This window comes from Microtus oregoni, unplaced genomic scaffold (assembly GCF_018167655.1).
Source record: "Microtus oregoni isolate MIOR12 unplaced genomic scaffold, Mior012 000006F_ref0000085, whole genome shotgun sequence".
NCBI lineage: Eukaryota > Metazoa > Chordata > Mammalia > Rodentia > Cricetidae > Microtus > Microtus oregoni.
This window is the reverse complement of record NW_024543065.1, coordinates 59,132,501-59,144,942: the sequence shown is the minus strand read 5'-3', so window position 1 is coordinate 59,144,942 and position 12,442 is coordinate 59,132,501. Positions and strand designations below refer to the sequence as shown.

The following is a 12,442-nucleotide window of genomic DNA, read 5'->3' as shown; positions in this document are numbered from 1 at the left end:
TTCTGAAGTTCTGTCGGGATTTCGAGACCCCCTCCATTTGAACCACGTGGTACCTGGCACTTGGGTCAGTTGTGTGGAGTTTGGAGGGCTGCTGAATGAGTGGGCTGTGCAATGGGAGACTTGGAAGTCTGAGCCCCTTGGATTTGGCCCGTCCTACCCAGCACAAGTTGCCCTCACGTCATGGAGGAGACCCCAACAGCCGTGACCCACCTGCTGCCGAAATCTGAGAAATCAAAATATCACTCACTTCTTTCTGTGATCTTTGTTTTCCTACTCGCCCTCTCATTGACCTTCTTTGTCTATGCTTTCCTGGTCCTGGGAAAACAGAAGCCAAAATATATTCTAGCCGAGGAGAGCATAACAGTTAGAGAAGTGGACCACCTGAAAATAGTGAATGTGTCCAGGATGTGGTATTATCAGTCGAAACTACTAGTGCCCAGTAGTGAAAACATAGCCATACAGACGCCTTGGCTGGCTCCCATCGTGTGGGACGGGACTTTCCATATTAAAATCCTGAACCAGCAATTCCGGCTCCAGAATGTCTCCATTGGGTTAGTGGTGTTTGCCACCGGAGAATATGTAGCCTTCCTAAAAGTGTTCCTGCAGACCGCGGAGATGTACTTCATGGAGGGACACAGGGTGAAGTACTACATTTTCACTGATCAGCCAGCTAGCGTGCCACTCCTGAAGACCTCTAAGGGGAGGCAGATGATAATTCTGGAAGCCCAGGCTTCTGCGCATCCTCTGAACACCTACATCTACAGGATGGAGGTGATCAGCCATTTTTCCCAGCAGCGCTTTGCGAAGGAGGTGGATTACCTGGTCTGTGCTCATGTGAACATGGTTTTCTGCAACAGTGTTGGCGTGGAGATCCTGTCCTCCTTGTTTGGCACCCTGCACCCTCTGTTCTTTGGATTGCCAAGACAAATGTTGGCCTATGAAAGGCAACCTCAGTCACAAGCCTACATTTCTGAGGATGAGGGAGATTATTACTACTCGGGGGCCTTCTTTGGGGGAAAGGTACTGGAAGTTTACAGGCTCACCAAGCTGTGTTACCAGGCGATGATGCTGGACCAAGCTGCTCACATCCAGGTCGTGCGGCCTGATGAAAGCTATCTGAACAAATATCTCCTTTACAACAAACCCACCAAGGTCCTCTCTCCCGAGTACATGTGGAATAAGGAACTTCTGAACAGACAACGTTTTCAAGAAGAGTTGATAAACAGGGAAATGTTTGTACGAATCAGCAAATACCCCTGGACTTACACTCACCAAGACTTCCAGGGAGATCCCGAACAGGGTCAGTGACAAGGATCTTCAGTCTGCTAACATACTATCTGAGATCAGAAGCAATTTTTTTTTTAATTTTTCAGTTTTTCCAGACAGGGCTTCTCTGTGTAGCCCTGGCTGCTGTCCTGGAACTCACTTTGCAGACCAGGCTGGCCTCAACCTCACAAAGATCTGCATGCCTCTGCCTCCCAAGTGCAGGGAGTCAAGGTGTGTGCCACCACCGCCCGGCTCAGAACCAGTTTTTCTTAGTGTGAGCACAGGCTTCACATTTCCAATTGGTTGAAAAGGATGCTCAGGAATAATTGCACCTGCACCCCGCCTGGCGTGGTTCTCTTTCCCTTGCTGTGATAAAATCGGGATGAAAGGGTTTGTACAGCTTACGGGATATAATACTCCATCACTGAGGGAAGCCAGGGCAGGAACTCAGGCAGGAACCTGGAGGCAGGAACTCAAGCGGAGACCACGGAGGAACGCAGCTTGCGAGATTGCTCCCATTGGCTTGTTCGGTTTCCTGTCTCATATAGCTTAGGACTACTTGTCCAAGTGGTGCCGCCCATGGTAGTCTGGGCCCTCCCACATCAATCATCAGTTAAGGAAAAGCCTTAACTGACGAGACAATTTTACTGGTGGATAAAAGTCTGATGGAGACAGTTCCTCAGTTGAGGTCCTCTCTTCCTATGGGAAGTTGACGGCTGAAGCTATGACACCACACTCAATGTCAACGTTATCAGACACAAAGGTACCCCCACCCCCAACACACATTTAGGCAGTCTGATTTCTTAGGTTAGGCCCACTTGGCCTTCTCTTCCTTAACAGCCCTTCAGGCTGAACAAGGCCAGTTAGTATCGTCTTGTCCTGGTGAGCAGAGTATCATGACAACACCTTTCCAGAAGACGGGAGGTCTAGTCACACATCTGCCTTTCAGGGCAACTGTCACACAGGGCCTGCTTTGATCTTTGGCCAAGGTGAGCTGTAAGCCAAATCACTTCCTCTTCAAGTTCTTTGCTTGGTTGGTTGGTTTTGGTTTTGGTTTTTTGTTTTTATGTTTTTTTTTTTTTCAAAACAGGGTTTCTCTGTAGCCCTGGTTGTCCTGGAACTGGCTCTGTAGACCAGACTGGCCTCAAACTCACAGATTGCCTCTATGTCCCAAGTGCTGGAATTAAAGATAGCGCCACCAGAGCCCGGCCCTCTCCAAATCCTTCGTGTCAGTGGGTGAGTTCCCCTGAATGCTTGCTCAGAGGTGATGTGATGTCAGACCGGGACCCCCTTTCCTCATGCCTGGCTTCTGTCCATCTCAAAACACAGTCAGTTTTTGGCGGAGAGCTGTGATGGATTGCTCGTAGCCCCTGAGTTTAGCTTCATGATTCACCAAGTAGTTGAAGATGATTTCCTGAGAACAGAAAGCTTTTGTCTCTCTTTTACTTAGAAATCCTTTCTGTGCTCTCTGGCAGTGGTAGTTATTGCAGAAATCTTAGATTTCCGTGGTTCTGTTTTAGTTCTTTCTCTTTCTTTTCTCTATACGGTGCAGAGGGGCAGAGGGTTACCCCGTAGCAGCCTTTGGCTTCCTTCTGTGCATGAAAAATGTCTTAGTTACTGGAGCCTTCTCTTTTGAGGCTCCAAATTTAAGATTTGGTTTTGTTGTTGTTTGATACAAGGTCTCACTGTGTAGGCCTGGAACTTGCTATGTAGAGCCTCGAACTCAGAGAGATCCTCCTACCTCTGCCTACAGAGCTCTGGGATTAAGGGTATACACCACCATGTTCAGGCTTGTAGGCTGTTTACTGTTCTAGAGGCAGTGGGATCTGGGAGAATGGCGCCAATGAATGAGGAAGGCCGAAATCTTATACACTAGCCAGCTATATTCAGAGCATCAGACAGTTTATACTCTGAGGGTCAAGGAGACTCGCGTGAGTAAAGGGCACGAACTTAGGGGCAAGCTGCACATGACAAAACGTGTTTTTCCATGGAGGCATAAAACTAATAACAATAGCCAGGTGTAATGAAAAATCGGAAGAAATTCATTCCTGTCCACTACACCTGGGAAGAACACAAAAGCATAGTCCAAGAACAGTTCCATGTTTTGAAAAAACTAAGGTCACAAGATTCTTATCTTGTTTTCTTAGGATTTTCACACATACACATTCAGGAATCTCTTTACATGACTCTATTATTGGATAGTGTTCCAACAATTACACACACACACACACACACACACACACACACACACACACACTTCATGTCAATACTGAGAAGCTGTTTTTACAACGAAACAATTCAGCAAAACGTTGTCTCCTGAATAGAAAGTGAAAATATACTAGTAGTGTTCCCAAGGGCCCTGTGACCAGTCACAGCAGCAGAGCAGGCCCTGAGGTCAAACCATCCCCTTTCCATCCCATCATTTGAGTCTCAGCTATGACGTCATGGCTGTCCTAGGACTCCTCAGACGTCACCACCTTCTGTCTCAGCAGGGGCCATCTCTGCCCTTACAGTTCAGCTTCAAGAAGACAGATGTGCACTTCGTGCCATTTCTAGATCCTAGTGTTGGGTCTTCCGTGGCATTACACTCCTGCAGTGAGCCTGTAAAGCATGCTGGGCTCCCAGGGGCAGACTGTTTGCTGCTAGAAAGTGTAGGTCCTTCCTACAACACTTTCCCAGCATGTGTTCAATTCCTGGTACCACGGAGAGAAAAAAAGGCGCACTCCCTGTTTAAAATGAGTGTACCTGTACAGATGTGACTTACTTTTATCATGCTTCTCACTGGGATAACATTCTGTATGTCATTGCCTATGAGGCCAAAGTCATGTTGAAGTCTCAGGGACAGGAGAGTTAGGAGGTGGGTCAAGGAGGTATGTCTGCACTTCTAAGGGGATTGAGAAGTCCTCCCATAAGCCCAGTACCTATAGTGAGGCCACCCCAATCCTCATTATCTTTCTATCACTTTGACAAAATACCTGGAAAAACCAACTTCTTTTGGCTCATAGTGGGGGATTTTGGCCCATCATTACTTGGCCTCGTTGCTTCAGGCTTGTGGCCATGGTGGAGGGAGAGCCTCTCAAATGCTAGCCAACAGGAAGCAAAGACCAAGAGAGAGGGGGCAAGGCTATGGAGACAAAATTATCCTCCAAAGGCACTTTGTCCCCAACAGCCTTCTTCTTCCCCCTGGGCCCTGCCTCCTGACATCTACATCACCCTCTAACAGCCCACTCTGTTGTGAATCTGCCACTGGCGCCAAAGCCTTCAGAATCCAGTCATTTTATCACCTTTGACCATTGCAGCTTTGGAGACCAAGCCTGCAACACACAAGTTTTGTTGGCTTGGCATAAGTCAGGGTAAAGTGGGGTATTTTGGATCTGAACTCTAATGCCCATCTTCCTGTCTTCCAGGGTTCCAGGGTAACATGAGGGAAAAGCTATGCTGAGTCCACTTGGAACCAAACTGCTGAGGGAGAGGAATCTTTGCAGTGATGCTTCTTCCTGCTTTATTGTGTTTTAATAATAATAAAAAACTATGGCTAAAACTAGTCTTTATCACAGCAATTCTAATAAAGCAGCCGTGGCTCAGCCCTTGGTATCCAGAGTCTGTATGTTGTGTAGAGGATGTGCACTGTCTGGCCAGGGGTCTGGGGAGATGCTGAAAGGTGGCATGTGTGGTTGAACTGAACATAGGGTTGGAGTCAAAGCCAGGATGATTCTCAGCATGATGATATACATAATAGTCACGTGGTATTTACATTCAATAACATCACATATTTTGACAGTATTTTCCCATTGTTACCTGCTTCTTTCATGACTCCCCAGAGCCTAAGTCATCCCCTCAAGTCTTCCTACCTTTCTGTGGTGTGTGTGTGTGTGTGTGTGTGTGTGTGTGCATGTGTGTGGTATATATGTGTGTTTATAATAGCAAGGTTCTACGCATGAGCAAGCACGTTCAGCATTTGTCTTTCTGAGTCTGGTTTATAAATTGATAACCTGTGGCATACATACATACATTCTGCATAACCGCATAGAAGAAAATGATCTCATTTGTAGGAGAAAGGCGAAACTAGAGATCACGCTGGAACTGTCTAGGGCTGGTCACTCATTTGTAAAGTAGGCTTCTGCATTTTAATCTTTATTATTTTTTAATTTATTTATTTTATATGTATGGATTTTTCCCTGCATATATGTCTGGGCACCTTTTGCATGCTGTGTGCCCTTGGAGGTCAGAAGAGGGCATCAGTTTCCCCAGAACTGGAGTTACAGATGTTTGTGAGCTGCCATGTGAGTGGTGAGAATCAAACCTGGGTCCTCTGGAAGATCAGTCAGTGCTAATAACCATTAATCCATCTCTCTAACTCCACAAAGTGGGCTTTTTAAGAATATTGTTTTTAGGAGTCAGGCTGGCCTCAAACTTGCTTTGTGTCTGAGGATGACTTTGAACTTCCAATCCTTCTGCCTCCACCTCCCTAGAGCTGATTACTCAGGCAAAGCCACCAGAGCAGTTTTATGCAGTGCTGAAGATCAGGCCCAGGGTCATGCGCATGCTAGGTGAGCACTCTTTCCATGTAACTGCACATCTAGCCCAAGAGTTACATAACAGACATGTGAAACCAGACTTTACCAGTTCTGAAAGGTAGAAGTAGTGTGAACAGTGAGTGGCCACAGGCAGGGAAAGGGCTTTTATTTCTCCGCAGGCCATCCCGCAATTCAGGGGTTTCTGGAGATGACCTAGGTCAGCTTATCTCAAGACCTTTCTATCTGGTGGCATTTGCCATTGTCTGCTACTTCCTGGGGAGGCTGACTCCTCTGCATAGCTCAGTATCGTGGTGGCTTCTGCAAAGGTGGAGGAGGACGTGTAGGGCTAATGCTTACCCAGCCACAAGAGTAGAAGTCTAGTCCTGGCTGGCCTGGAACTCACTGTTAGAATAGTGAGTTTAGGTGCTGAGGAGAGTGTGGACCTGATGATGGGGGTTGGTGGTAACAGTAATTCAGGCTCCCCTGGAATCTGCCATCTTGAACTGTCCCCAAGTGCCACCCTCCTGCAAAGAGCAACAGGGCTATAAATAAGCATTAGGCAATCCTGCGGCTGAGCGCCTGGGCTCTCACTCTTTTGCTCTTTGACGTCCTTTCCCTCCATCCCTCCCTTCCCTGGTACACCTTGTCTAACCAATCAACCAAGAGTTGCAAGAGTCCTTCAGAAGAGTGCATCTCGCCTGGGACTTGGGACTTGGAAGGCTCTTCTAATGTCTCACTACAGTGTCGGATGCAGACAACACACAAACCACCCCTCTGGGACAGCTCCAACTGCCTCCTCTGTTCATTTTCTTCCTCGTCCACTCTGTTCCTTGTGTTCCTAGGTCCCCACTTTTGGTGAGGGTCTCCCTGCAGCAAGTGAATGGCCCCTCAGTCCTGATCCCAGGGGGTCACATAGTGGTCCATGTGCTCAGTCTCAGAATTTCCATTACTGCTGTGAGCAAGCTCCGTGCTTATCTGGCGAGTGTGTGAGGGCGTGGACGTCCTCTTTCCCTTGGTGTCACAAATGAAAGGTGGCACAGAGTTCTTGCATCTGAGAGGTGTGTAGCCACTAAGAGAAGTAAAGACTTCTGCTCTACGGCCAGAGTGGCTGTCTTCCTGTGCTACCTAAGCAGTTGCCTCCATGTGCCTTGGCCCATCTAATAACTCTCCACACCCTTGCTAAGAGAGAGAGAGAGAGAGAGAGAGAGAGAGAGAGAGAGAGAGACCCTAGGAGCTCACAGAAATGGGACTGTACAGAGCTGGGTGCTTGAACAGTGTCAATGGCAAAGTGAAAGGGCCACCAAGCAGTGGGAGGGGCTAAATATGTCTATATAAGTGACATATTGGTGGCCATGTGTCTTCTCGGAGAAAGTCCCAACTCCGTATCAGATGCACCCAGCTTTGGAGAAGGGCGCTAAAGGGACACCCAGAAGCAGGGTTCCATGCTAAAACTTAGATCTGTGCATCTGCCAGCCAGTCACTCACTGGTTCCAAGTGGAGGCCAGTGAGGAGCACTGGGGAATCTGTCCTGGAAGAGGGTCACAGTCGCTGTCCTCTTGTGCAGACGGCCTAGAAGGCCCACCCAACTGAAGATCCATCTGTTCCTAGAGGACTCAGCATGACTGAGAGAAGTCTGGAGGAGACATACCCATTTCTCTTGACTGTCGGGTCCCGTCCTGCCCATCCAGCTAAGGCACACTGGGTAGGGCCAAGCTCCCCACTGTTCTGGAGAGACCTCTGTCCCGGTCAACAGGTGGGCCACCTGTCTTAGGATTTCTCTTGCTATGAAGAGACATCATGACCACGGCAACTCTTATAAAGGAAAATATTTACAGTTCAGAGGTTTAGTCCATTATCCTCATGGCAGGAAGCATGGCAGTGTGCAGGCAGACGTGGTGCTGGAGAAGAAGCTGAGAGTTCTTACATCTTGACTCACGGATAACAGGAAGTGATCTGATCTCACTGGGCATGGTTTGTGCATATATGAGACTTCAGAGGCTGCCTCCACAGTGACACGCTTCCTCCAACAAGACCACACCTATTCCAACAAGGCCACCCTTCCTAATAGTGCCACCCCCTTTGGGGGGGGCATTTTCTTTTAAACCACCACACTGCCTAAGGCACACCTGACCTGGAGAAGCTGTCTCCTCCAGGTTGTACTTGCCATTACTGTAATGGTCTGTCCTGTCCCTTTAAGAGACAAGCCCCACACACTCCCCGCCCCCCCCCCCCCCACACACACACACAAACACTCCAGCTGAGGCAAGGGGATCTTTCTTCCACTTTGCTTCCAGCCTGCACTCTCTCTGTCCTGTATCTCTTGGAAGAGGTGGCTGCTGCCAAGCCTTCTCTCCTCTTCTTTCCCTCCCCTCCCCTCTCCTCTTCCCTCCCCTCCCCTCCTCTCCTCCCCTCTCCTCTCCTCCCTTCCGTTTTCCTCTCCTTTCCCCACCTCCTTCCATTTCTCTCTCCCTCCCGCTTCCATTTCCTTCCCATTTACTAAATGAACTATATCTAAACTCATTCTGCATGGCCTTCCTATCAGTCTCTGCCTCTCACTGGCCGTGGCTCCTCCTCCTTGAGGGATCGGCCATCCACCGAGGTCTCTCACCCGGCCTCCCACCCACCTGGGACCCACAGAGGCCTCTGGCGATGGGACCTGGCTGCTTCTGGTGGCCCGCTGCTGCTGCCCCTCAGGGACCTGCACCATTTTATCATCACAATTATCGTCTAGCTGTAGACCAGCTGTGATGACCCATACTAGACTCTCATGAAATGGGACTTTCAAATTCTCTGTTGTGGGGGGAGGGGAAGGAGGGTGAGATTCGGGAGACCCTCTTAGCGTCCCTCCCCTCCCTGACATTGCAGTTGCTGCTCTCTCAGAGGTAAACAATTGGCCAAATGGGACTTCTTAGGCCATTTATAAGTCACCCTGGGAACCTCCTGGTGTCATGGCTGCCCAAGAGTAACCTATTCCCACTCATTGGCTCTCCAAGCCAAATTTGGTCAGACTCATTTCTTTGGTCTGCCAGTATCGGGGTACCCCCTTACCTGGGGTGCCCCCTTACCTGGGGTACACAGATGTTTTTTGTATCTCCCTGGAAAAAGGTGCATGCCTCCTGACTAGACTACATCCGAAGCACCAAAGGTTCTAGACCCTTTTGTTCCAACCTGGAGGCAAAGGAGTCATGTTCAACTTGTTCAACACAAAGGTGTTATGAAGGAGTCTTGGGACCCATCTGGTCCAACGAACATGAACACTGAGATTTTTCTGTCCCTACATTCAGACACTCAGGGGACCAAATGGGGCAAAAGCTATTGCTTTCATTTTATTATTATTATTTTTTGTTTTGTTTTGAGACAGGGTTTCTCTGCAGCTTTTGATCCAGTCCTGGAACTTGCTCTATAAATCAGGCCGGCCTAGAACTCACAGAGATACACCTGCCTTTGCCTCCAGAGTGCTGGGATTAAAGCTATTGTTCATGAACAGAGTCGGAGGTTCACAGGCCTCTAGGGCAGAGGTTAGCACAATTAAAGGAGGACATACCATATCGGTGCCTGGGGACACCTCCATGCCAAAGCATGTGCGGGTCACCTGGGTTGCTCACACCAGAGAGAGCACATCTGTTTTAGTGAGAACATTGCTCATATTCCGAGGACACCTCTGCTCTGGCTCTCAGGCAAGCAAATTTCGACTTTCAAGAACCCAGCCCCACTGAGAAAGCACTCACGTTTCAGGAGAAATGCACCTTGACTGTGGGCATAGCGAACACCAGCCTGGCGTACCAGTTAAGCCGGTTGTCACCTGCTTAGGCCTTCATTAAGCTGGAAACATGGGATCTTCCGCCCGCTCTAGCAGCTAAGAAGCAAAGCATTTGTCTAGAACTGGCAGTAGGTGCCACCGCCCATCCTGAAAGAGGCTCGGCCCCTTGTGGTTACAGTCAAGCACCTGCTCCAGGTCCGCTCACAGTGAGTTGGGAGGCAGCATCTCTAGGGGTTTTGTGTATGTTGCAGGGAAAGAGTCTAAAAGAGGCACATCAGACGTGTCAGTACACAGACTCGAAGAGAGTGCCGTGAGCAGCCACTACATTCTGCTGTGGTTTCAGCCATCAGTCAGAAGAGTACCTAAGGGGCTTTTGGGATGTGGACAAAGTGTTCTGAAATTCTGTCAACAGCTGTGTGTTTCAACGCATACACTAACAGCCTGTGATGTAGGGGCATTTCACTTGTATTTTAATGAATAAAACTTGCCTGAGGATCAGAAAAGTAAAACAGCCACAGTGGCCAGTCTTATAGACCAGGTAGCAATAACACACACCTTTAATCCCAGTACACACACTAGTTTGCCACAGAAACCAGGCAGTAGTGGTACACGCCCTTAATCCTAGCACTAGAGAGGAATATAAAACGGGAGGAGACAGCTATCAGACATAGTCTCATTCTGAGATTCCTGGAGGCAGGATCGCCATTTTCAGACTGAGGTAGAGGTGAGAGCCAGTGACTGGCTGTTTTGCCTTTCAGGTCTCCAGCTGAACCCCAATTTCTCTCTGAGTTTTCTCAGTCATAGTGAGTCCTGCACTTTTTTGTGAATAGCACACAGATTATAACTCCACAAAGCTGTTAGAAAAATTGATTGGTATAGTCCACCATGCATAAACATTAGTAAGTAAAGCTATGTTGTTATTTCAACAGCTTTGAGCAAATTGTCAAAATTCAGCATCCTTGGGGCTAGAAAGATGGCTCCGTGGGAAAAGATACCGGCTGCTCTTGCAAAAGACAGGACTTAGATTCCTGGCACCCACATGGTGGCTCACAACTACCTGTATCTTCAATTCCAGGAAATCTGATGCCCTTGTCTAGCTCCAAGCGACCTGTATAGGCATGCCCTTGGTGCAACAGAAAATTAAAAAGAAAAAAACCTTAAAATTCATATATTGCTAATTTGTTTAAAATTCATACTTGTAAGTTTTCCACTTCCTCCTGGATCTTGCTTTATGGAATTGCTGCAAAAGATATACTTACCATCAGTACAGAGCTTTGGAGTGGGATTTCCTGCCCTTGTTGCCTGGGAAAAGATTGCCCATAGCTGGGTTTGTAGCTGACTGCAAAGTTACCTTGAGAGACCGAGATCTGATGGTACCACGCTGACGGTCACTGGTCCTTGCAAGTGTAAATGCAAAATGATAATAAAAAAAAAGTCCTGCTGGTTAAAGCCACATCAACCATATAAACACGGTTCATAGAAAGCACTGGGGTGTGTGTGTGTGTGTGTGTGTGTGTGTGTGTGTGTGTGTAAAACTACATGGCAAGCACCTCAGCATTCCAATCAATGCATATGTTTAAGTGTATTTACTATACACCGTCAATGAATACTTGATGACTAAAAATTCAAAGTTTTTTTTTTTTTTTAGGCAGAGTCTCAGTCTGTATCCCTGACTAATCTGGAACTCACTATGTTGCCCAGGCTAGCCTTGAACCCATAGAAATCTACCTACCCTTGCTTTCTGAGTGTGATCACCATGCCCTGGTTTGCCATTTTTATTCATGAATATTTTCCTTTTTCATACGTCTTAACTGTGCCAAAGAATTGGTTTAGGGCTGAGGCTATAGCTCAGTTGGTAGAGTGCTTGCCTAGTGAGGACAAGACCCCAAGTTTAATCTTCATCCCTTTTATAAGCCAGACATCGTGGTGCATGCCTGCAATACCAGCATTCAAGAGATGGAGGCAGGAAAATCAGGACTTCAAGGAGCATCTTAAGTTGAAGGCTAGCCTGGACTACACAAGACTCCATCTCCAAAAAAGAGGAGGGGTTTTGTTAGGATAATCTTACATGTACATGATACATTTTAACTATTTACCCTGTTAGCCTGTCTTGACCCCTTTCTCCCTCCTACTTGGAATATATTTTCTACAAAACTCCTATTTGGGAATAAATCAGGAAGAACTCTAAAAAAATGCAGGAAGTAACAGTATAATGCTTGCAGAATTCCTCTTAGAGAGCCAGATAGTGAGGCTGGAGAGCTGGCTCAGCAGTTAAAACCACTGGCTGCTCTTCCAGGGGACCCAGGTTAGAGTTCCAGCACCCACGTGGAGGTTCACAATCGTCTGTAACTCCAGTTCTAGTGGATCCAGTGCCCTCTTCTGGTCTCTGTAGGAACTGCATGCACATGGTGCAGACTTTACTCTTCCCAGAATTCTCTTAGTCTGGTCATCCCACCTATATTTCCTGCATGGATACTAGTCAATCAGTATTTTCTTAAACCAACACCAGTGACAAATCTTCATTATCCCACAGCACAGGAGGGTCCTGGCCAGCCAGTCTATCCAGTCAGGCTCTGTGACAAACCCAGTCTCAAATATGAATGATGAAAAATCATTTTATGGAAAATGATAAGGAAGATACCCATTATAAACCTCTCATCTCTACATGTGTATGTTTTGGCATGGATATACGCACACAAGCACTGGAGAGATGGCTCAGTGGTTAAGAGCACCTGCTGCTCTTCCAAAGGTCCAGCGCCGTTCCTATGATCATTTCCTACACTGAACTCCATCCCAAACTCCATCCCGCCTCCTCCACCCCATCCTCTTCCATTCCCAAGCCCTGCCGGCAGTCCTCAGCTCGGGCTGGTACACCTGCAGATCCTGCTTTTGGTTGCCA

The 12,442-nt window shown here is 47.7% G+C and overlaps 1 protein-coding gene across 1 annotated transcript; it reads left to right on the top strand.

Moving 5' to 3' along the window:
- Positions 1-363: 363 nt before the first annotated feature.
- On the top strand, positions 364-1,308 carry LOC121449973 (histo-blood group ABO system transferase-like). The gene has a single exon (XM_041654624.1). The coding sequence runs from the start codon at positions 406-408 to the stop codon at positions 1,306-1,308; it is 903 nt and encodes a 300-aa protein (XP_041510558.1). The 5' UTR covers positions 364-405.
- The last annotated feature ends 11,134 nt before the right edge of the window (positions 1,309-12,442 follow it).